General features: G+C 44.3%; 1 protein-coding gene across 3 annotated transcripts in view; it reads right to left on the reverse strand.

Moving 5' to 3' along the window:
- Positions 1-26,991, reverse strand: part of HEXB (hexosaminidase subunit beta) — a 244,837-nt gene that overhangs the window by 194,911 nt on the left and 22,935 nt on the right. For all 3 annotated transcript variants that reach the window (XM_069223910.1, XM_069223901.1, XM_069223892.1), the window contains exon 3: positions 3,807-3,872. In XM_069223910.1, the coding sequence (XP_069080011.1) occupies positions 3,807-3,872 (66 nt within the window). The remainder of the gene's footprint in view (positions 1-3,806; positions 3,873-26,991) is intronic.

The raw sequence follows: 26,991 nt of genomic DNA on the forward strand, positions 1-26,991 counted from the left end.
ACCATACTGCAGCATGTACGCGTTATTAACGTGCAGTAAAAAAGTTGGTTTTAATTGAGCCTTGAAATGAAGTACACGCACAACCACAGGACCAACGGGCAGTGGTGACTGGTGAAATTTAGCAGTGGTGGGGTGTAGATGTTCAGGGCGAGTTTTAAAAAATGAGCGAAAAAGAGTGGCAAACAGTGCATTTTTAAGCAAATTTTAATAAGTAATTTAGTGAGAAAGCAAGAATGTTTATAAAGCATTTAACATGTAGGCGTGAGATACTTAAATACATTAAAAACTGCCACATATCCTACTGCATTAAATGTGTTCATCAGTTACAGAAGTGTGCAATGACCTTAGGCCCCTTGAAATGTGTGCTTATCTCTAGCACCGTGAACTTTGGAAGAAAATGTTCTAACCAGGCCTGGGGAAGTACCTAGTGATGCTGGCTGCAAGCAGTCCTATAGAAATGTGCACACGTCTTTAAGTGGGAGGGAAAAAGTGGGAGCCTGGAAAAGGGGTGCAGCTTAAACATGTAAATTAAATTTGTGATTACCATAGCATGCCACCCGACCAATATTTTGGTTCCTCTCTGAGTTTTTCTGTTATTGCATCCAGACATATAACACAAAAACTGATATACACTTAAAACCAGCCAGGACTATTGGTGTTTTCAATGTGTTAGCTGCTTAAGATAAATGAGTAACAACGATTTTATGTAAATAATTAATATTGAAAATGTTTCAATTGTGAGACTGAATTAAATATTACTGAGCCCTGGGGAATGATTATTGATCCCAGAATTGGAGGGAGTCACCCTTACATGCCAAAAGAGACAGGGTGAATTATATCAATAGTGAAACAAAATTCCCTGTTGTGCAACCTCCCACCTTTAAGTGTCCCACTGTTATCTGCCCCGGTCGTTAATCATAATGCACTAAAGGTGGAACAAATGCACAAAATATACAAAAGCACATTTACAACAATAACCCTTCACAACTTGTTCTCCATCACATAAGTCAGTTGTATTTATTATTTTGTAGAAAACCTCCAAACAATCTATTATTCATGCAACAAATCATTTGCTTATAACATTATTCCTTCAATTGATTTTTGGTGAAGCGATTACAGACATGTGATCCACTTTCAATACTTTGCATGTGCAGAAATGTGCATATAAGTGCTCTGTTCTGCAAGGCACTGGTGAGGCCATTGAAGTATGGCAGTGTGCAAGTGGAGGCAGGTTCTGCGCAAAAAAACACCAGCAAGGTACTCTGCTTGCACTTAAACGTTCTCAAGCACAATGCAGTCTACTGTACTGTTCACAATGGTATTCACTGGCAGACAGTCACAGAAACATGGCCAATCACGGTGTGGCTCCAATACAAAGTCCCACAGTGAATGGTCATGTTCTATTTGTCATGCCCATGTGCTGCTTCACGTGCGTGAGCCATAGACAGAACTGCACCCAACTAAGCAAACCAATCCAGACCCCCCCACTCTCATGCTGTCTATATTAGTAAACAGATGAGCACCAGGACTGGGTGGAGCAGACAGATTAAGCACTCATAAGGAGACTGAGGAGTTGTGTCTGCGTTTCCCCCGGATGCCAAATACCGCACAGATTGCAATGGCTTCAACTGCGCATGTCGGCTGGGCATAGCAAGCAAGCCAGCCAATCAATCAAATCTGACATGCATACTACAAGGCTTAGTACATTACACATCCCTGCCAATTAGCCGGAATGGCCCCAGCCTGTCCTGCCCTCAAAAACACTCGAGCGAGGAGGCAAGGCATTTTTATTTTATTAAAGGTTAAGTATTTGAATGCATCAGGTGGCTTGCTTTCGGGGGGGGGGGGGGGGGGGGGGGGGAGAGGAATGGGAGGTTGATTCTCTAATGCATTAAAGGAGGAACTCCCCACCCCAAAATAAACCTCTACCCCGAAAAATAAAAATAAAACCAATATAAAACTACTTGTGTGATCCTTTTTGATATTCAGACCCTGCATCTGGCATGTGTATATATGTTCAGAAAAAACAAACAAAAAGAACCAATGGTTAATAAGGTGACGTAGTATGGTGTTGGAATAAGACACAAGCTAACATTTTAAAAATACCTAAAAAGCACTGAAATACACCAGCTACAGTTTAATGCACTCACTATAACCTGCCCCCCCCCAACCATGCACCACTTATGACCTCACACTACACTCATGACATGTTGAATTACATGTTTATTGCCTATATTTAGCATGAGGAGATACCATGATTCCCAAAAGGTGCATAATAACTCAATAGACTTGCATACATTGTTTAAGCCATGCTGTTTTATAATGTGTAAATATTACAAAGAAAGGGCAGAGCACAAAAGTTTGATGTGAGCAGTGAGAAAACATTGAGTATACTTCGGGAGTAAGGGCCTAGTTAGTTTCCCCCTAATATGCATGCAAAATGGAATATGTGAGTTAGTAAGAACTGGTTTCTCCAATTATTCAGAGTATACTGTGGCAATAATGTACACAGTAACATTTGTACTGTAGTAATAACTGGGATAACTGTGTGTATGTGCGTTTATCAGTGCAAATTTGTTCCTAACAGCCAGCGGTATTGGGGCACATTTATTTCCACTGGCATATTCTAATGTCTAGTGGTTGCTACCTTGTAGTTATGGTTCAGCCGGACTTTACGTTAAAAAGTCATTTTTGTATTTGGTTATAACTGAACTGCATGGAGGTCCCTGCACAAAACTTTCAGTCGGAAAGAAAGACAAGCATTGGAAAAGCCAACAGGCCTGGTATTTGCTTCAGACTTTTTGGCTTGGCTAAATCCTTTTTGTGTTTTAGAAAGGGTGTCTATAAAATTTTAAATACAAAAAACATTAAAAAGCGTCTGTTTTCACGTGCGCGCACACACAAGCATCAGAAGCCATCATGAACTTTTTTTGTAATAATAGTTCACAAAAATACCGAGAGATGTCCGCTCACGGGTAAGCAAGCTTAGGTGGCAATCTGTGAATGTTTTTAAAGGACAATAGAAAACCGGAATCAATCCATGCGCATAAGCACTCACAGGCAGGACCCTTTCAACAGTTTTATACCCCATTCATAGATGAATGGCGCACAAAACGCCCGTACGGAATGCAGCACACTGCAAATGGCCGCAAGGTCTGGATAGCAGTGTCTGAGAAAGGGATGCTGGGCCTTCCCAAATTTAAAGAGAAAAGGGGGAACAAACTGACCCACAATCTCCCGACACAGAAGGGGACTATTATCTGTGTGGGTGATAGCATAATGCTTGAGGAGAATATCATTACTTATACAGAAGGGAACCAATGGTTGAAGTGAGCTGGCCCTTAGTTCCATTCAGTAGTTGGCTGTGGTGGGAGGAAGATACACGTGAATGACATGCCAAAGACCAATTGATGGAGAGCTGACTGAGCTTTAATTATGCCCGTACATATAGATATTGCTATTTTTTTATTAAAACCAAAAAGGTATTGGTCAACACCAGGCTTAAAAGCAATATGATTAAACTTTAGAAAGATCGAAACCAGTTTTTCAAAGGCTTCTATAATTTTTACTAGCAGTTTTTGCATTCTATCTGCTGCCCCCTTTCTTCTTCCTTGCCTTCATATTTTCCTGTTTTTCAAAATATATTTACCGTGCCACCAGGTAAGAGCATCCAAAATAAATACATGACATACTTGCATTCTAAAAGTAAATTCACCACCTCACAGTTACAAATAAAGCTGTAGCAAGGTATAAAACACAGTTCATGTATAGTTAATAAGTGCAACTCAATACAGAGTTATCCTTACCCCTCAGTGCACCCCAAACTTTGTTAGCATTCAGCATTGCAATGTTTTCATTAACAATTAACTGATCTAAAAGGCAAAAAAACAAAAAAAAAACATTAGGTATGCAATTGCCTAGGAATGTTAACTTACATGATGAATAATTATAGCTATAACGAATATTACACATGGACAATGCTACAATCTCACTACCAGACAGATTATGCTCCATTTGAAGCTATTTATCAGACAGCTGGAACCATTCTGAAGAATTAAGCAACAAGGTTTAATGTTCACACTCACCGGAACTACCTAGCATTAGAATATTCTATCATTACACGAGTACATGCAGAGATGAATAGAATAGTAGAGAAACCCTCCAATACTAACCCTTACACACACACACTTGCTGTGTGTGTATGTATGTATGTGTATATATATATATATATATATATATACACACATACACATATATATACATACATACACATATATATACATACACACACACACACACACAATTTTTGTTGTGTTTTGGGACTCTGGGCACTTTTTCCCCCTGCTAATTAGCAGTAAAGTGCTTGTGCTCTCTCCTTAAAATATGATAAAATTGCCTTGCACCGGACTAGTGCATTTAACCTACATTCAAGTCCTTTCCAAATAATACTACATGTACACATGGCCTGTAAATTAAACGCTACTAACCGCCAGCAGCACTAATTGTGCCACTCACTAGAATAGCCTTTTAAAGCCTGTTTCACACCCACCAGTAAAGCCTATAGTTCAGTTTTGAACTGTTAGTTCAACCTGGCAAAATAAATTTTGCCAGGCCTAAACCTTATTTTGTAATACTTAGAAGCCACCCTTAAGGTAGGCCCCTACAGGCCCAGAGGGCAGAGTGTATGGAATTTCAAATGTAGGACGTCTATTTACTAAGTGATTTTTCACTGTTGTAAGGCTATATCTCCCATAGACTAGCTCTGGGTTACCTTACTTCAATTCATAAGCTCTAACTTCAAGTTGGGAGCAGATAGAGCAATGAAGTTTACGCTCAAATGAATTGCAATTTAAAATCCTCTTTCATGATAGTCAGATTTTAGATTATGATTTTGAAAACACCACTTTCAGAAAGTGGTTGTTTTCCTATCCAAACTTTGAGGCCTTTCTAGGAGTTTCCAGCTGCATGGGCTTTTTAATGGTTCCTGCATCAAAAAAAGTGTATTAGGCCCAAACGGTGAACAATGGCACCTGGGTGTACCTGGGAGAGGGCCTTCTTGGCAGGATGGCTGGGAAGGGTATATGCCCTGCACGGATTACATTTCAAAGGACCTTGCCCACAACAAACAAAAAGAAATAGACACCAAGCCTGTCCTGCCTTTAGTCACCTTAGACAGTTTGAGGTCAAATCCCGGGGATGGGCAAGAAATGGCTAGAGACAGTTTTGGGGGTAGGTCTCCACATAAAGGCTGGCAACAGGTATAAAACCTTCACAATCATTCATCAGGACACTCCTGGATCAGTGGAAGATTCAGAAGAAAGACTGCCCTGCTGCCTGAAGATGGAGGACGGGCCCTGCTTGCCTCGGTCCCAGGCTACCTAGAGTGACTCCAAGGGTCAACTGGCTAACCTCCAAGGGCACCAAGCTTTCCCAGGCCTCCTTGCAAATGGCAGGCTGTAATTGGCACTGCCTGAGCCATGCTGCTGGCCTCTGCTGAAGTGATCCCAGATCACTGATAGGTGCCCCTCGAGGTCCTGGATTCTTGGCTGGCATCAGTGAAGAACTCCTCCTAAAACATAAGGTAAAAATCCTGAAATGTGTGCTTGTTATGACTGTTAACTGGTCTGTTTGTGCCAAAACTCTTCCATCTGTGATGCTCAATGTGATCTCTGCACCAAACGTCTCCTCATACACAAACTCAATTCTTTGTGCCAGATTTGAGAAGGTAACTTCAGTGGGGCTAACCTGACCCCTGTGTCTAGCCTGTGCTCCATCGCAGTCAGCCTGAACTAGTGACTTTCCCCTGCTCTAGCTCGATCAGATAACCGAGAGAGGTTATTGCGGTTCCTTGGCATTAGTTTCACTGAAAAATAAAATACAAAAATACTTTACAATTCAATACATCCAGTTCTACCAATTGGATTTTTGTTGTCCTGGTATTTTATTTATTAAAATGTACTCTATTTTTCTAAAGGCGTCCTGATGTAAACTCCCTTGACCATAAAGTGACAGCACCACGCAGGCGTAGTGTGTTTTGCTTGTCTGAAACATGGGCAGCAGAACAAGTCTAACTTATAAATGTTTTGATTAAAACCATGTGCAATCAAAGTGCGTGCGTGTGATTGTGTTTCCATGTTGGGACTGGAGAAAGCAGACAACAAATAGCAAACACAAAATGATCTATATTGCTGATGGAATTTGTGCTGCTGGCGCTGTGAACGACATGGCCATCATGCAGCACAAAGGGGCGAGACAAAAGAAAAGATTAAAACCGTGTAGAATCAAAGTGCGTTCTTTCAAGCAATAAATACCACTGGACAAACATTGCATTTTCATCACTTCTCTGTCAAGGTTTTGATCCTTGAGAATGTCCAGAGAAAAATGTATCTGTTTGTATGCACATTTTTGCATGTATGCGTTTGAAAGCACTCACAAAGAACTGTTACAGCAACTTTCTCTTGAATGTAGGATTGGAGACTTTCAGGTGAATGGTCCACGCCTCCAAGGAGTTTTTCATGAATCCCTTTAAAACTACCTTCACTTACCTTAGTTTCACTTGGGAAAAAACAATTCTGGTTGTATTAATTTGCTGGCAACCACACCCATAGTGAGTTGATCATTTGCTTTTCTCCTGAGCATGAAAAAATGAGAAGGCATGGAGAAACAAAGCATGCTGCCAGGTGTCAGGATATGGGCCACGGCTGCCTATGCTAAGGCACTATGTGCAGCTACAAAAATTACCAGCAACTTAGTGCAGCTGCAACACCAATACGTTGAACAGGAGAATGAATAAGCCACTCAACAAGGCATACTTGACTGAAAGAAAGAATGTATAAGTACAGCAAAAAGAATACTTTCTTCTACGGAAAAGAGCACCTGGATAGTGAAAACAGATACCCTAAAAATTGTGGTTTTAGGTCTGTCGTGAACAAATGAAAATGTACTTTTTCCACAGTGAACGGTTCTACTGAAGGCAATATGTATATTACATTCCCACAAACGAGCAAGGAATTCTCATGTAATTAAGAATCACTGTTCACCGTTACTCATGAAGTTTACTTGCATGTTACAAAACTATATAAAAGCTCAGAAACATCAAGATTTTAATGTGCAAAGTAACTACCCTCATCGCATCCATTTTCCAAAGGTCAGCCTCTTTTCTTTGCTCTGAAAAAAATGCTCTGCCTTTGCAACAATGATGCGCACCCCTCACTTGTGCCTTTGTGAAGGCAGTCTTTTAGAGACTGTTCTCATTTTAGATGAAAATAGGGCAGCAGTTATGGTCACACTTTTTTGTTAATTTAGTTGCCAGTCAGTTCCAAATCAAAAGAAAATAAGGCTGCGGAGTGTAATTCAAGGTCAGTTCATTGGCTGTGCCCCTTGTCTAGCCCCTGAGCTTTGCAGGGAAATCGATTTGATTCTAATCGCATCATGAAAAGAACACGATCTAACTGCTTTCAGCCCTCCGTAAATCTGTACGAAGTCTTTAGCACATTGTAACTTCCAGTTTAAAAAAAAAAAAAAAAAAAAAAAAAAAAATCATTGAATGTCTCATCAATGACTGGAGGAAAAAAAAAACAACAACAAGAAACAGATATAACAAGCCTATTCAAAGCACCACCGCCGTCATGAGTGCGAGAGTTATTGGCTCCCTGCATTAATGTCTAGAAAGGATTGTGGCTGAGATGAAAGGCAAACCGAGACCGGAGGAGGGGCCATCACATGCTGTAAAAGCCGGAAGCATGACGTAGTGTGATGGCCAACAAAAATGTTCATTTAGAGAAATCGCCTGTGGGAGGGAACTCAACACACAAAGGAGGGACATTTCACAGAATGCAACAACAATGAAGCATATAAAACAAGCACAAAAAACAACAAATAGCCGGAGTGGGCAGGGTTAAAAGCTCAGAGAGATCACAACAGGCTAGAGCGCTTGCACACTCGACCTAAAAAAGCAATAGAAATATTAACTTGCCAATCTGTCTAAGCACCCTAATATTTAAAGGTAGATGGTCCCCATACGATTCCCAAGTATGCATCAGTCGGAGTGACATATGAAGTGAAATTTACTAGAAATTAGTTACTGAATACAAAGCTTTTCCAAACTAACAGCTAACCCCCCAGGCACCTTGGTCCGTTCTATAACCTGCACCCCACATTAAGTCAAGCTGCAGACTTTAGACTTAAATCAGGTGAAGTAAGGACTGATCATTAACGAACTTAGAGCAGATGCAACATAGTGGAAATTTCACTATTTGGATGCAGCATTGTGGGAACTGCACGATTTACCGACATGGAAATTACTCAGAACTTGTGATTAACGCCTCCATGACACTTTTGCAGATTTCCACACAAAAGTCCAGGAAATCTGCTGACAAACATTAACAGTTATTAGTTCCTTTTGTTTCTCTGTTTAAAAAAAAAGTCACAAATTTATGTGAACTTTTCACAATACGGAAACTCCTCTCTCCCTACTCCGTTCCACCTCTCTCCACCCTTGCCAACCTTATACCAACTCCCTTCCCAGGTGGACACTAAGGGGAAAACTGGCACTCGTCATTTTCGACCATAGACTGCTTGGAAGTAAGGTAAAGTACTGAAAAGACATTTACTGGTGGCAGTGTAAGGTTTGAAATCTATGCCCAATGAAACTATTTTAGGTGATGGAGCCTCTGACTACATTTTGCTTTAAGAAAAAAAGTAAATACAATTTAAGTTAAAACAAATGACCTTATAAACTGTAATAAGAAAACACTGAAGTGAGTAGTCACTCATATCTGCTGAAGTAAGCATTGATTTAGTCAAAGGCCAAAATCAAATAGGATTCCTTTGGTGATTTTCCAAGTTATCAGATTACGAGTTTTCAGATTTTCTTCCAGACCTGGAATACACCGAATTATTCATTTATAGTTTATTTTAGTTAATACAAAGACGTTTACAATAGCCCTTATTGCAAGTTCTGCAATAGCAGCTTCTTTGCTTAATGCAGGTAACAAATGTTATTACAGATATAACTAAATACAATGAAGTAGTTCATCCTTAACATGTTGGTTCTTTTAGTTTTTTGGATCAATAGTCAACAGAATGCTCAAATAATCATAGTAAGTTGATATGCCACACAAGACCACACTGGTGCTTTATTCTATGTATTAACTAGAATCACGTTGGCCTTATAGATTTTTAAAGTGAATGTAATGTAAAATCACTATATTTTGCATTAAAGCTAAATAAAGCTTTTTCACTTGACATGTTTAGTATGTTTTTAAACAGTAGTCTTCACAGCAAGGTAACTGAAAATAAACTTATGGGCCAAGACATTTGTAATTATAGACTAACTTAACTTTATTTCATTGAGGAAACATTAGTTCTTGTTAACTCTGCCAAAACACACGAGGTGCTATGGTCTGAGCATGTGGGACACTCACTGCAAGCCAATTATAGAGTACTTTAGGATGGAATTTGCTTACTCATTATTTTATGCCACATACACCTGTCCTCATCCCAAGGCCGATGGGGGCTACTGAGAAAAAGAACAAAGTTATAAACACAATCGAGCATGCAGGACATCACTCCTACAGTTGCTAAGTGTTATATTCAGAAATGGCATTTGTTAGTAAAGCATAAAAGGAAACTCCTCCCCTGACCTCCTCACAACACAGATCCCTTACCTGAACCAGTGTTGTTGGACATGAAAGCTACAGACTATACGCACTCCTGGGAGTCAGAGGACACTTGTGCGTCTCCGGGATGTTCAAAACTCAGTTATTTGGGGTACAGGACCACCACAGATTCAGTTGACAACGTTGTTAGATCGGCTTTCCAAAGCAGGTCATATCTACCTCCTCTGCCTAGAAGTCCTAATGAGATCTTTTCACCGCCTGCATTTTCCACCTACGGTATGACCTCCCTATCCTGGGATAGGGAGGACATGCCTGTAAGTAGGCGTGTCCTCCCTATCCCAATGACTCAAGATATCTTGTTTAGCTGCTCCTAATAAGGGGGATATGTGATGCCTTTTTGGTGACCTTAGAAAGTAGCACAGTATATATGCTTCCCCCAGTAAAATATAGGGTGGAAATGTTAGCATTTGAACATCGTACACTCTATTAATCTCGTCTATAAATTATTTCCAATACCTTTAAAGTTTGGAGCAATGCAAAAGAAGGTGAAGTGACCCAGAGTTATCACAATGTCCCCAGCAGAGGTCACAGCTATGAGAGGCATGCTAGAGGCACTTATTTGGGGTCTTGTTAAAATGGCTATCTACTCTGTGTGCAAGTGTCCGTACGATTTCAGTCGTCCACTGAATTTCATCACCTCTTTGCTCGGGGGGGGGGGGGTCTGAAGGAAATCCAGAGTAAAGGCCTTCTGCAGGTGAGAGATAAGTTGTCAGACACTAGCCTTGAGAAATAGGCATCTCTCAAAGGGGGTCATAAACTCAAGGTCCCAGACTTCACATCCCTGTATCTTACCTGGAAATATTGCAACCTCTCAGAATTCGGGGGCCATTGCCCCGCCAAACTTGCTAAAGTGATTTAATGCCCTGGAGATCACACAAATCGTCTGCCCGCTTGCAGTTGGCTACCAGTCATTCCCTAATCTGCTCACGTTCCATACTAAGGGTAAGTCAGGGTTCCCAATGAGAGAATTAGGGACGATAGATAATTAGACAGCCACCTTCTGATTATGACTGTGTCCCAAGAGATTAGCGAAGTACGGGTGACTGGAGGATCTTCCAGATGTGGTCACCCATAATTATTTGATCTATAAAGCAACATTTTTTTTTTTTTTTTTTTTTATTGCAGCTGACCTCCCTCATTCCAACATATACCTAGGTTGTGCTGCATGACAATTTGATACACGAGGGACTCCGAGGTCACCCTCAGAGAAGGGGCATACACTGTGCTCTTGGGTAGTTGGGCTCTCATACCCTCCCCATATAGAATTATGTATGGTACTTTGAATATCTTTTAATGCCCCACTCAGTAGTCGCAACGGAAGGGACTAGACTAGTTAGAGAATTCTGGGGAGAGCAGTCATCTGGACATAGAAATACAGCCAAGCCCCAATAAGCCCCCATTATGTGTTTTTTGTAAATCAGTCTGGATGGACCTCAACACATCCAGGTTCTTTACACAGATGGGTAGTACTTTTTTTTTATTTTTTTTTTCTTTTTTATAAATTCTTGTATTACTCTGATCATGTTTGCTCACAGATATATATAAAAAGCGAAGAAGAAAGGGTGCAAGGGGTAACCTTCCCTGGCTCCTCTACCAATTCGAAATGTGCCAGAAGTCCTCCCATTAACCAGTAGTCTATCAGATTTGCATAAATGATGGTGATCCAGGCCTTTTTTTTTTTTTTTTTTTTTTGTAATTATTTTTTAAAGTCCTAGGCCGTCCACCGAAACGGCCAATGCACCCTGTCGAAAGCTTTTAGTGCAGCGACAGACAAGAATAGCACCCAAGTGTGGGATCTGTGGATTTTATTTATAAGATGTAAGGTGCAATAAATATCATTTTCCGTGCTCCTATCTAGAAGGAACCATGCATGGTCAAGGTCGACGAGTCCCTCTAGTCCTGGGGCTAGGCGGTTCACCAAGATTCAATAGGAGATTTTGTCATCAATGTTCAGTAGGGAAATTGGTGGAAATGACTAGCAAGGAGTCAGGTTCTTGCCCGGTTGGGAAACAATTGAAGCCTCCTGCACAGTCTGCGATAGCAGAGTTTGTGACAAAAGAGTTGTAAAGGCAAGTAAGAATAAGGGGTAGTATGGGGAAGAAAGTTTTTTTTTTTTTTTTAAATAAAGAGGCCCGTGAATCTGTCAGGACCAGGAGCTTTAACCAGCTTTAGGCTAGCTAGGGCAAAGAGGACTTCTGCTACATCAAATGGACTGTTGAATGCGGCTGCTTGACATTACGCTGTACTTGTCTATGTGGTGTCTCTGATGTAGTCCCTCCTGGCTTCTTCCTTCACCTGCCCTGCTGTATATAGGGTTCTTTAAAAATTGCTTAACTCCTTGCGGATATCGGTTTCTACAGTAAGGAGAGTGTCTGTCTTGGACTGTATAGAGGGAATCCTTTCTTGCTGAACCTTGGCTCACAGTTTAGTAGCAAGTGGTTTCCCAGCCTCATTACCACCATTATATGCTGGTTTCATCTGCAGCAAAGAATATTCAGCCCTAATTATGTCTTTTAGCTTTAACACAATACTAAACACTTTCTGCTTCGTCTAGGTGAAGTAGGTATGCTCAAAAAAAGCACATATGGGTACTGTTACACCTGCATCCAAACCAAGCAGCTCATAAGTACTTCACCCCAGCCCCTCACCCTGCACGGAAAAGACAACTTTACTACCTCACACATTTTAATTCGGATGCGAGAAACAATAACAGGAAAGTGTTGTACGTTCTCAAACTCACTAAAGAAAAGGCACAGGATTTACAAAGAAAACGTATTACCGCAAAACAGTCTATACAGACTAGACAGAGGCAAGGTCAATAACATGTCTACTGAACACACAGACTACGCAATGAACTACATTTTAGGCTTATGCGAATAATTATACTAATGATGTTTATATAAATACCCTGCAGCACAAATCAACTTGTTTTGGATGCCGAATAATTGTTGCGTATAACTAGTCGATTTATATGGGCCACATATAAATTAAAGTTTGAGTTGATCCTGCAGGAATGTAAACATTTCCCTACACTTTTGCATCGAGAACTTCACCATGGTGCCGTCTTACAGGTCTGGAACCGGTGACATGAAGATACCCACGTGTCCCTGCAAAAACATGAAAATCCCATTCTGCCAAGTTTAAACCTGTGGCCAGTAGGGCAAAGTGTACTTCTCGGCAGCAGATTAACCTTCTCAACTATTTTTAAGGATGCAAACTGGTGGCCAAAAGGTCACCCATACTCCTGCAGCAAATACATGTTTAGTTGCAATCGTTTTAATAAGGTAGTCGTCTGAGGCCTGCTGTGCGTACACAGACTACTGCATTGGAAAGGTTAATCCAAAACCCGGCCAGCAGATAAAGCAGGTGACAGTTGAGTGGGGCACTGAGATCATTTTATTGTAACCTGACCAGTTTTTGTGACAAATTCATTAAAAAAATGTTTAAAGTTGAGTTACTTGAATACCACCTAAATGGGTAATGAGATGGTGAACGGTGGGCGCAAGCAGAGAGACATAAGCAGTAAATTTACATGTGCGAGAGAGTGTGTGTTTCCTTGCCCAGCTTCTTCAACCTGTACAAAACTTTACAGTACTAACATTCAGCAGCAGGGGTAGTCACGAACCAGCATTCAGAATTATAACGGCCAAAAAAAACAAAAATGTACTGTTTGGGTGGGGGAGTGGGGGGGGGGGGGGGGGGGGGAAATCCAGACAGTTCATTGAGAAAATTAATACTGCTAAAAACTCCTCTATGGAATTATTTTTTTAAAAGTGACAATTTTGACCAACTGTAATATAAATAGAACGGCAGAATTTGACCAAACTATGTATTTTCAATTGAAGGTTAACACAATTTTAATGAATTCGCCTCCAATCTGAAAAATAACTCCAATGAAGTTGGGATAGGCAGTATTAATGCAAATACCTAATCCTTGGGGGCATGGCTACGCTGGCAACTGCAATGGCTGCACGGCGTTTGAGCTCAGATGGGCAAGCTCCTACAACTGTGTGAAATGCCTGAGGCGCAGCCGGGCCTTGGCTTGATAGGCTGCGACTGCTGACAACGCGGGGTGAGGCAACATCATTCCCCCCTGGATTGTAGGCTTGGGCATGATGGCAGAGGATGTGGCCTGAGCATGCTGTCCTTGCTCCTTGAAGGCCCGCAACAACAGGGGCCGCAGGTAAGCCTGAGGCACGGAACACGTGGGCCATGCAGTGCAGCCCAACTGTTGAGCTGGTGCCACACACTTGGGCTCTGCCTGCAGTTGTACCTCCCCCCCCCCCCCCCCCAGATGGCCCTGGGGCATGGGCTTATGGATCTCGGAGCAGTGTCTGGGGACTGATGAAGGTCAGAGAGCCCTGCGGCCTACCACAGTTCTGGCTAGGCCCTCAAATAAGAGCAGGTAGGACTTCTCATCTCAGCATTGCACCTGCTACTTACCTGGCTGGGGTACTCCACCTGTTGCACCTCCTGGTCTGCTGTACACATCACTTTCCCCCACCACCCACTTTGAGGGAGACGTTTTCGCATGCAGCGGAACCCAGGCACTGACTAGCTAGGTAGAGCTCTTTTAAACCACTATCTGCACTGCTGCTGCCTCAAACAGGCTCTGCGGCACAGTTCCCTGGGGGCTGACTCCGACGACTGGTGCCTTTACACACTGGGCTTCCCCTTCTGGCTACAAGCACAGTGGTATGCTGATTTGGAACTGTGACTTCTAATACTACTGGTACCTAATCGGAAGATACAAGATTCGGGGGCCCCCCCTTCTCTATGCCAGGGGTGCGCTGGGCAGCCACTACTACTCGGCTGGTGTTGCACAGCCTTTCTATGCACCAACCCTCTCTCCCATTGGCTAGGATATTGGGGGGGGGGGGGGAACCCCCAAACAGAAGCTGCCATAGACAATCATCACCACAGGAGCCACTGTTAACAATGGGGGGCTGTGCCGGAGTGGGGCTGGACCAGGTGTGACTGTTGCCATTATGTAGGGAACTACTTGCGGGCTTTCAGTCCATTGATGGCAGATTTGACACCATCGTCAACTGACGAGAGCGCCTTGACAGAACAGGACACTAGTCTGGACATGCGGAGACGCGCATCTCAAGTATTGACGACCTTACTGCAAAGTTGGTTAAGAGACTCGTGAAGTTGGAATCTCTACAGATGCCATAAAGAACGAAGACCTTGAAGCTAAGGGACAGCATAATAACATACATCATGGGCATTGCCGAATCGACGGCCACCGGCCGGATGGACCCCTTTGTGGAGCGCCTTCTCTTGGAGCCGCTGGACCGAAGCAACTTCACATCTACATCCATAGTGGAGCAGCCTCATAGAGAACTCCGCCGCCGCCCAATGCCTGGGGCCCCTCATTATTGCCTGCCATTTAAAATACTGGGATCGCGATTTGGCTCTCCGACTGGCATGAGAGAAGGCCCGCTTCAATATCAAGACATTACAATTTCGAATATCCTGACTTCACTGTAGCAGTTCAGGAGGCAAGGCGCAAAATCCAAGATGCTGAAAATACACTGCACAAAATGGGAATTCGCTATGGCATGTTGTACCTGGTGACACTGCGTGTGGATGTTAACAGCAAACCACAAATCTTTGACAGGCCAGCAGACGTCAGAAGTTTGAGGAAGCACTCCAAAGATGCAATACCATGCCAGCGGCTTGCTCATCCCGGGACCAGTCATAGTCCTTTACTCTCCAGCTTGTGGTTGTGGATCCCCACTCTGATTGACCACGCCCTGTTCACAACTGGGGTACAGTGGGCCCACCATGGGCAGTCTCGAACCAAATCCAGCATTATGGCTTTACCTACAACTTTTGTTTCACTAGTGTCACATATCCAATACGTTCTTTACTCGATGTACTTCAACAGTATGATTCTCATCAAGTTCTATCCTTCAGAGATGGCGGTGCACCAGCCTTCACGTTGTCACGCTCCCATGGTTGACAACACCTTTATTCTTTGTTTGGGAATTATTCCTCTTTTGTTGGAATGATGGGGATTCACTGGGCCAGGTTTTGCCTGGTGTGGGAGGGGGAGAAAGCGGATTTTGGGGGGGGTCCTTTATCTGATCTGCTGTTATGGTACGGTCTTAGAAGTTTGCATTTACGATGACAAATGGCAGACACAATAGCCCGAGCTTTGCACCTACACATGACTAATCAATTCACCACTCAGAGGCCTACATTGGACATTACATTAATCTCCTGGAATATCAGGGGACTCTGCCCGAAAGGGGAAGCAGGTTATGCAATTTCTGAACAAGCATAGAACCCAGGTAGCGCTCCTGCAGGAGATGCACTTGGCACCAGCCACACAGTACACATTTGCTAAACATTGAGGAGACCACAGGTATGTGTACGGTACAGTAATTCCTACTCTCGTGGGGTATGTGTACTCATACACAAGAACCTGTGGGGTATGTGTTGTACTCATACACAAGAACCTACATTTCCCGCTCAATCATACGCTTGCTGAGGACCTAGGACATATTGGTGGCTGGCACCTTGGTGGGCACAGATTAGTACTACTTAATGTATATGCCTCAAACGTAGACTCCCCATTTCTTTTCAACACTGCTAGACAGGGAAGAAGCCAATCACATTATAGGTGGTGACTTTAATCTGCTCCAAGACCCACAACTTGGCACCACAGCCCTCCCCTCCCCCCCCTCCATTATAGGCAAGCCTCGCTCCCCTAAAATACTGCACAATATGTAGGACTTATACTATGCGATCAATGGTGTATTCGCCAGCACATTTCATTCTGCTCTTCATAAAATGTGGCCTTGCAATTATTTCTGGCTCTTATCGGCTCCAACTCTGCACTGGCTTGACTCGACTGTGCACCTCCCACATATATCATCTGAATACTCCCTGGTCAAACTCACCCTCTATATCCCCTGTGCAGACCCCCCCCCAGGAACGCTCCTGGCATTTCCCTGCTATGGCACTATATGATGAGGTGTTCCGCTCTTAGCTGCAGAAGGCAATCATTGAATACTTTGTTCTTAATAAAGACTCAGTCTCCTCTAAGGCCACACTATGGGACATCACAAGGTCTTTACTAGAGAAATCTCTATTGCCAAGCACTCCTGTGTTCTTAGGAACATCCGTCGGAGAACTGCACGGTGTGAGGCTGCATTGACCATGCTTGACCAAGAGAATGGAACATTACAAAATGGGCCAGGCCTTAGGGAACACGCTGCCTTCATGAAGCAATTTAGTGAACTGGTGGAGCGTGAAGTGCATTTCCTCTGTAATTCCTCCAGGTCGCACAATGGCTCAGCTGCTCCATCTGTCTCGCACAGCAGCATACATATAAGAAATTGCAAAAGTCAGATGGAACTACTGCTTACACCACTGGGGAGGTGCAGTCTGAGCTCCTTCAGAATTATACACTGCTATACTCTTCGCAGGGGAGTGGCTGGCCCTCCACGATGGGGCAGTACTTTGAGGAGGTTGCTATTGTTTGGCTCCATGGAGAACAACTGTTCTCAGTGAGCAGTTCACTATTGACGAGATTATACTAGCAATCAGCTCATTAGATGGCTCAAAAGCACCTAGACCGGACGGTTTCACCAGAGTATTTTATAAAACATACAAGCATATCCTAGCCCCCCACCCCCATCTTTTAGCCATGTACAGAAAGGCCCTTGACTGCGATGAGCTACCCTCCACGTTACGAGAAGCCGGTTATTAAATTGCTATCAACAGCAGACAACGACACCCTCCCCCCCCTTTATGTGAGTCATATTGACCGCTGTCATTAATCAATTTTGATGATAAAATCCTGGCCAAACAGTTGGCAAACCGTTTATCCCTACTGATCGTTCAAATTATCTCCCCTGCACAGTCAGGTTTTGCCCCTCACAGCTCAACCGCCATAAAAAAAAGACAAGATTTTTGCGGCCCTGCATAGAATAGATCCCACTGTTCACCCCACTGTGGCCCTACTGGACTCAGAGAAAGCCTTTGATTCAAGTGCGGCCTTTCCTAGAAGCAGCCCTCCACAAACTATATATTGAGCTGCTTTATTTCCTTTATGGTAGGATGCGAATATAGAAGCATGAGGATAAGAGTCAATGGCATACTCTAGCCTATCTTTGCCATCTTAAGGGGCATCTGGCTGGGATGCCCCCCATCACCATTACTTTTTATTAACACAATGGGCCGCCTTGTCCGACACATGCAGGTGAAGCACATACACAGGGGCTTGCAATTTCAGACTGGCCCGCTGTTACTCTTCTTCTATGCTGATGATATACTGTTTCTATGCAACCCAGCAGAAAATTTGGAACTAGTCCTGCCCAAGATGATACGGTTTAGCAACTTTTCCAGGCCGCAAATAAACTAGTCTAAATCAGAACTATTCCCTTTACCGGAAGTCATGCCGCGCTTCCATTGAGAGTTCCTCCTGGCCTGGCTGGAAGACCATGTTAAATACCTGGGCATTTTTGTTCACTGCGACAAGCAGCAGGTAATTAGACTCAGCTACGGGGCTGCCATTGATAAACTGAACACCCAGACTGACCGCTGGATAAGGCTCCCCTCTCCATAGTTGGCCGTATCGCTATTATCAAAATGGTGACCCTGCCCAGATTCCTGTACCTATCCAGAAACACCCTGATCCCTCTCACTAATTCCTTTTTCATAACTCTCAGGGGCTTGCTGCCAGGGCTGGTGTGCGGTGGGTAGGAGCCCCCAAATCGGGTGGGAAGTCCAGACACTCCCATATGAACGTGGCAGGTTCAGGATCCCCCACTTTCCACTCTACTATTTGGCTGCGCAGAGTCAGTGTGCATGCCACTGTTACCATCCTGATGCCTGACTCCCATACACCATTCCTGAGAAAGTCTAATTCCACTCCCCTGTGCTCATTGCTACCATTAGGATACTGATGGACCAGACAGACATAAGTTATCTACAACTAGCTGGGTCTGGCGCAAATTGACCCGTGGGACGCTGTATTTCCCCAGAGTTGCCACTGGCCAACAACCCATGGCTCCTGATCACTCAAGTGGCACTAGTTAAGCACATGTTCTCCACATTCACCATACACACATTTTGGGATCTCTACCCCGATGGCCATGTGTTTTACGAAGGAAGAGCGTTTCACATCTGCCACATACATGGATCATTTCACACTACGTTGCTTACAAAATACGCTGCACTCATTTATGCCCTTGTTTCCATTGGCACCGGAGGAATTCCCTCCACTAAAAGACATGTAGAACAGGCTAGTATCGATATTATATCATACAAGTCCAGACCTGCTCCTGGTCTCACACCAGACTATATGCGGTGCCTGGGAGGCGGATCTGGTACACACCATATCTGACAAGGTGTGGTACGTGTGTTGCGCACGCACACGATCAATCTCCCTTAATCATCACCACAAACTGAAACACTATAAATTTTTTACGCAGAGCCTAGATGATCCTGGCCACACAGGCCAAGACAGACCTGACACGTCATTCCGGTTGCCAAGTGCAGGGCAATCACTGCAGACTTAGCACAAATGACTTGGACATGTGCCGCCATTGTGGCCTACTGGGGAGACATGTTTGGGAGGCTGGCCCTCATGCTGGGCAATTCCCTTGCACCCGATCCCCTGATGGCATTGCTGGGATACTTGGTGGCCATCCCTAAATCCACAAGGCAATTTGCAGCTATTGCATTACTGTTAGCCAAACAAGAGATAGCCCTGAGATGGGGTTCTAAATCATTAGCCTCAACTAAAGTCCTGCTGGAATCTTGCACGTCAAATCTGAGGACCTACCCACGAGGGAGACCCTAAATAGTCCAGGAAGGAGGATTGGTCACCTAGCAGGGTGACCACGTATCAAGTGGGGCTGTGACATCACCTGCCTGACCTGGCCACTCAGAAGCTCCTAGAGGCCTCTGCCCACCTTTAATTCAAGATTGCAGAACGAAGTGGCAAGCTGGAGGAGCTCTGGGCACCACCCATGGGGTGGTGATGGACAGGGGAGTTTTCACTCCTCTTTCCATTGTCCAGTTTCCCACCAGAGTAGCAACTGGGGGTCCCAGGACTGGTGCAAACCGGTTTATTCTAGGACGGCACCAAATGTGCCCTTCAAAGCATACCAGTGGCTTGGGGAGGCTACCTGGGCTTGAGCTGGTGAAGCAGCAGGAGGGCAAAACCTGTCTGTATGATGGCAGCAGTGCAGGATGCTTGGGAAAACACTGAAAACTGGTATGAGCAAACCCGGAGGTCCTCAAAGGAGCCCCCAGAGTGCATGGAATCATACAACCAATACTGGCAACAGTACCGGGGTATGATTCCGACATTTTTGATATCAAACATGCATAGCTTCGGGTTTACCACTGTGTCCAGTATACGGGTAAAAATCGCTTCCCCCCCCACCTACGAAGTCCAGTGCAATGGAGCGGGAGTTTGTAGGGGCACCTCTGCTCAGGCAGAGGTGCCCTCACACACAGGTACCTGCACCCTGCCCTCTGGGATAGGAGGGCCTACCAAAGGGGTGACTTAGTGACCTGGTGCAACGACCTGTAGTGAAAGGGTGCAGGCACCTTTTCACAGAGGCTGCAATGGCAGGCCTGCAGACATTTTGCATGGACTCCCATGGGTGGCATAATACATGCTGCAGCCCATGGGCAACCCCTGGTGCCCCAATACCCTGGATACCCAATTACCATAAACTAGGGAATTATATGGGGCACCAGTATATGCCAATAGTGGAGTGTGCAAAGTCCTAGGCAACCAAATTTAGACAGAGAGAGCACAATTACTGGTGTCCTGGTTAGCAGGATCCCAGTGAAAACAGTCAAAGCATACCGACAGCAGCAAAAAATGGGGGTAACCATGCCAAAAAGAGGGTACTTTCATACACCCTGGTCGTTTCCCCTGTACGTGGAAGGAGGCATCAGTGCTTACACTACTGAAAACAGCCTCCCTTGACCCTCACAATGTGAAAAATTATCAGCTTATTTCTTGCCTCCCTTTTCTGGTTAAGATTCTTGAAAAAGCACTGAATGTGAAGCTCATGGCTTTGCTCGATAAACATCATATCTTAGAGTGCTTCCAGTATGGCTCTAGGCCTAGTCACTGCACCAAATCTGCTCTAGTAGTGGCCACGGAAGAAATCAGATCCTTAGTTCATAAGGCAGGCAATGCAGCCTTAATTCTTTTGGACGTATCGGCCGCGTTCAATACTGTCAACCATGATTAGCTAATCGACCAGCTTGAGTCCAAAGGTATCAGATACTTCGTCCTTGCTCTGTTAAGCTCCTTTCTGACAAATAGTAAACATAGTGTCTCTAGGCAATTTTAAAATCAGAACCATTTTCACTTCAATGTGGGGTCCCTAGGGTATCATCTCTGAGCCCCACTCTTTTCAATGTTTAAGTTGCTCTACTGTCAAATTTGATTCAATCTTTTGGTTTTACTGTGATTCCATATGTTGAAGACACATCGATTGTAGTATCTGTCATGTGTGAGGTCGAAGTGGTGACCAAACAGTTTATTAGATGTACGGGACAAATTGCAATCTGGATGAGGGAAAACTTAAATTCTGACAAGACAGAGGTAATTTTATTTGGCAAGGATACTACCTTTTACTCGAATGCATTGTGCCCCCCAGAACCTTAATCCACTCTAGTGTCTGATAGGGGACCTCTATGACGAGAAAGAAAGAAAAAAAAAAAAAAAAAAAAAAAAAAAAAAAAAAAAAAAACACAACTCTAAATTTGTAGACCATATAAATCAGGTCACCTCATCTTGCTTTTTCCTGTTGAGTATCTTGAAGATTTTTCCATTCATCTCAATGGACCGTCAAAAATCTGTTGGCATTGTATTTGTCATCGAGAGGAATAATTCTCGAAATGCACTGTACGTGGGGATTCAACAGCATTTGTTAAACTCAAGCACTGTACATCGGGATTCAACAGCATTTGTTAAACAAACTCAAGATTCTCCAGAACGCTGCAGCTTGCTGAACTTCGGAAATTCAGTCCTGTTTCCAATGCTACGGTTAACCTTCATTGGCTGTTGGCTGCCAATTCGTGATCGGGTGTAATTTAAAGCGCTCTGCTTGACACCAGGTTTAACAAGGCCTGGTGGGGTCGTAGAAGTTTCTTCCTTTCTACATATAAGCTATGGAATTCCTAGTCCTTCAAACTTCGAGCCCAATCAGATTTGTCACATTCAAGAAACCTGAATTTGAGTGTTCTCTTGCATATTAAAATCTGTTATCAGGTTTGTGGAGATGCTAGCACCAAGACACCCTCTGCACATTCACATGCTTTATAAGTTACTCACTCACTTTTGCCACATTTGGTGAAGAATGGCTCAAGAAACACCATTTCCTAGGGATACTTCCATAAAGGAATTAACAGAGCAAAAAAGATGAAAAAATGTCTGAAGCCCCTTTTCTCTTGCTGTCTTGCATGTTCCAGGGGCATTTTGAACCCCATGGCAGGGGAAGAGATACTGTGGCAAGCCATCTGTTTGAAAATGCCAGACACGACCTCCAGAAGCTGATCAGGTGGTGTACCCTCCCACAGTAAGAGCAGTACACAACTAAAATTAGAAACAGCAATCCCAATGGCTTAATCAAAGATGTGGGGAAGGCCGATCCGGGGTGCTTGTCTTATGTGTAAGTGGTGCGGGAGCAAAAGGGCAAAAGAACAATCTCCTGGTGAGGGTCTGAAGGGACAGGGAAGTGTGCCATTAACAGTTTCTGATCTACTCCACTGTGACTCCCAGATGACCCAACTCTTCATTTTTGATGGTGAAAGGCTTAGAGATTCTGTGGTCTGCCATGCTACCCTGGTGGATAGCAACACTCAACAATTTGTTATTTTTTGGGCCTAGATTGGTTTGGATTTTGCTAATCAGAGAGCTGTGGGGAACAGAGTGGTACTTTATCTACTTAGAAGTGTCATGGAGAGGACAATTAGAAATCCCCCCCTTGATTAAAAAGCCACTAGAGTTGAAACTTATTGGGCTTGAAAAAATGATCTGCCTGCTGACCACAATCCGAAAACAGAGACTATTGCTTCGCTAGTAACAATGATAATCGAATAGGTCGAAGGCCTGCCTGGTACAAACAAAGGGCTAGAGAAGGACTTTGAAGACCAAGTTTCAGATGATGGGTGGACAGGGCTGAGACCACTGCAACACTGGAAGACACTGCAGGACTTTATAAAAATAAAAAAAATTAAAGAATGCATGCTCAAGCACATTTTGAAGCTGGACCCAAGGCTTGAAACACTGGACAAAAGACACGGGCATATTAAAGGTGTTGATTGTTTACAGTGCATGAAGATTGCTAGGACACCAAAATCAGAAGGGTACTCTGTAGCTGGTTCTTCTCCACAAACACAAGTCACTTATTGTTTGGTGCACAGTGTTTAGACAACCCTCAGGTACAAAGTGAAATAGATCTGCTTTGGCTGAACGGTGGTGATTAGACCTGGCAAGCTGAGGTAGTGTTTCCCTCAAACTTTTGCATTTTCTACACAGTTTTGCTTATTCTCTTTAAGTGCCTTTGGGGCCCTAGGCGCTTTCTCACTGTGAATGCAGTGTGGAGGCATGCCGCCTTCCTACCTATGTCAGGATAGTGACGCTGACCAGTATGTGCACACTGGTGTGCCCCTATGTACGTGGTCTGTCACAGCAGGCGTGAATGGGCACACTTGCACTAGTAGGCGTCCTTTAACTTGTGTCCAGCCTGCCCCTACAGCTTGTGCACGCTCATGTAGTGCAAGTATACCCATATGTGTTTCACTACATGAGAGCTGCTCGGCCCATGGGTTAACATGGGGATAGGTTACAGTTGATCCTGCACTATAACAGCGGAGCAGACTCATGGTGTTACTATCATTGGATTCACAAGGTAATACACCCCCTCCCACCTTCCCTTGGTAAAGGCAGTTTTGTTAGTAATACTCTAGAAATACCACTTCTAAGAAGTAGGCATATCTATGGTCTAAAAACTCTTTTGAAGCCTTTTAATTCAAACTCTATTTCACTGGAGCCTGGGGAAAGCACATCTGTGTATTCCCCAGCGACAGCCATAACACTTGGGCACACGGAACAGGCCTCTTCCAGTTGAGGGCCTGGCTGGATTTACTGGAGGGAGAGATTTTGACACTTGGCCTCTCGGAGCCAGATCATGGCCCTACTAAAGATAATGATCTGCATTCCACAGTCCCATGGCAGACAGAACTGAAATTTAGGGGAGACATCAGTGGGTCAAAGGGGAACCCTTTACCACCCCAATCTTCAAAGGCCCACTTCAATATATCTACTGATACCACACTTCAGCAACTTAGAGCTTCGTTCGCAGGAAAGTGGGACGGAGAAGCTGGACCCCATGGTGCACCCTGCCAGAGGACTCTTGTGCACAAGGAGTATTCACTGCCCCCAGGAAGGATTGCGCACCTTTCCGAGAAAGTGGTTGGCCTGGGAAAACTGGTCACTGCAGTGTGGCACTCCCTGAAGTGTGCTCTCCCAGAGTACAACAGCATGCCCCCTGTTCTCTTGTGGAGGTCTGAGGGTCATAAAAAACCTCCTGTGAAGGACCTACACCTTCTACCGTTGTCATCTGGAGAGCAGCGTCCTCTTAAGTACCTGCATCATCAGCTGGACGGGCAGGATCGGTGCAAGCACTGAAGCAGAGACCAGATTTTGCCTTGTGTGGTGCCTTGAAAGTATTGCCTGCATTTCAAAAGTGTGGCCCTTCATCATGGGGGCCAGGACACACTTTTGCAGCTGGTTAGTTACAAGCAGATTCACCGGTGCAGGACACCGCGTGGCCCACCTTAGTGGAGTGTGTCACATTTCTCTCATGTGAATTCCGACTGCATGCTCATTGTGTGCAGTGTCCATGTCATAGGTGACGACCCTCGGAGGTGTGGGAGTCCCAGGAGTCATGCCGTTTCCTACCTCGTGCGGCCCTGCTGAAGGTACTCCTTGTGTCATACTGCACCAACAGACGTTGTGCCTTATTTCAGAGAGGTATGGAGTGGAATCTACTTAATGTGTTAAACTAGATTGATGGTGCAGCTCAAGTCATTGCGCACCAGACTTTGTGCCTCATATCAGGGTGGTATGCCATCCAGCACTTTGTTGTTGTGAATGGAATGGCCCGATGCCATTGCGCACATGACACAGCACCTCCATCAAGGTGCTGATTGATATCGCTTGTGCAACCGGGACAGTCTGGGACTTCAAGTCATTGTGCCCCAGATGTTTCACATCCTCCCAGTGAGGTGTGGGACTTGGTAACTATTGTTTATTAGAGCGTCTGGCTCGGCGTCACTAACCAGCGTGCGTCCCCAAAAGACCCTCCCCCGTGCTTTGCAGACCTGGGTCCGCACCAGAAGGCACTGTGCAGAGACCTCTCAGTGAACTTCCCGAGTGGTGTCCAAAACCTCCATTTGTTGACTATTACTTGCCCCACTGGTATCCCTCCCCTCCCCCCAATATTGTCCCAGAGTGCCTGAACACGCGTGATTCTGATGTGTGTGGATTAGCGTCCAAAAAAGGCTGCTCGCATCTTCATCTAGTGGGAGGAGGGGGTAGAAGTGAAGGATGGAGGAAGGGTTTGTGGCTCAAACAGGGCGGGGTGCTTTGCAAGCACAGTGACAGCCAACTTGCCGGATATCAATGCACTGCATTAGGGTGCTGAGAACAAGTGTATGTGAGTGCACAATTTACAAGCCACCTGATGTTTGCGGAGTGAGCGTGTGGGAGTGACTGTGGATGCTTGTTACACCATACAGTGGTGTTGTCAGACATGTTAATTCTTGCTAGAGGACTTACACGGTTGACCTTAGATTTCTCCTGGGCAGCCCAGGCTGCGGAGCCAATTTAAAGTGCTGCATTGCTCTGTATATACATGGCTGCTATCGTTGTGAAGCTGGGTGCACGCTAGGATTGAGTTTAATTGAATTGGGGTAATTGCTAGGGTGGATCACTTGCCAACAACGTTTGGCACCTTATGTAGGTGCTGGGGGTGGGGGGGGTTGAGGAAAATTTATTATTTTTCCTCATGTACATACTACAAATGTTGCATTAACACAGCTATGCCTAATACTGCTAGTGTTGTTGCGAATGGTGATTCCGGCCCAGAGTTACATGTTATTCATGCTGTTAGTGTGTGTTGAATACAAAACTTATTTACATACACCTCATGTGACGTCTCTTTTGTGACGCTCAGCGTAATTGTTGTGTGGTACTGCTGTGCCATTGCTTTACACATTACCCCAAGCTAAGAAAGGGTGAGTGCATGTTATACAGTGAACATAATCACCTACCCCTGACGGGAGTGGTAAGGTCTGACTGGCTAGGGCCAAGCCTCAGCCAACCAGAACGCGCTGCCTCCAACAGTGATGCTTTCATTCCCTGCCCTGATTGTGTGGCAATTGTTTCTGTAGCAGTCGCCTTTTAAAAATTCTACTGGGGAAAAGGTCAGTGTTTGGCCAATACCTTTAGAATTGCAGTTAGTTTGTTCAAGATGAGTATGAGGATAGTTTATTTTCAGGAACGCTTCCCTCTAGAGGAGAGAGACATTTATTTATCTGGTGATACTGATCGTGTTGAAAACACAGCTTCATGAATAATATTAAGCAGCGTTTCACCAGCACACTGGATACACTAATTTGTAAAGCTTTTGCTGCCTCCTCCTACTTTTCCATGAGTTTGAAGGGAGTAAACAAAGCTTCACCTGCCCATCAGGAGGTGGTGGCCGGGTGTCTGGAGATCACGTGGGACAAAGTGCTGGATGGTTCAGGTGTGAGTATAATGGCTGGAAGACATTCAAATTACTAGAATACAGGAGGTCCTCAAAATGGTGCTTGGATGCACATGGGGTATTTTTATAGCTTCGATAGGATAGCTCCTGGAATATTTGAAAGCACATTTTATTTAGGTTTGTACTTTATTAAGGAATTAGTAAAATATGACTTTCTAGCAACAACTTTATGAAAGCACCGTGTGTTACTTGTAAATAAACTTATCAATCTTTGGTCAATGATATGCTTTGCTGTTGCTCCAGGTCTGGCAAAATCTCTTTTCAGTACAGCCAACTCTCCTTTTACCATTTTGGGAGTCTGGTCTCAGACTTTGGTTTCTATGCCCTGTGCCCAGGAGACAGACTTTCAAATGCATAATATGGGTTGTGGTGCATGGGTTCAAGAACAGCCTCGAGTGTGGGGGCATAATGAGGATAACCACATTTCATTTTTGGGATTTTTCTGTCAATAAGCAATCATTCAGAGATATGGCATTTGCTCCATGCAA

This window comes from Pleurodeles waltl, chromosome 1_1, assembly GCF_031143425.1.
Source record: "Pleurodeles waltl isolate 20211129_DDA chromosome 1_1, aPleWal1.hap1.20221129, whole genome shotgun sequence".
In the NCBI taxonomy this organism is placed as follows: domain Eukaryota; kingdom Metazoa; phylum Chordata; class Amphibia; order Caudata; family Salamandridae; genus Pleurodeles; species Pleurodeles waltl.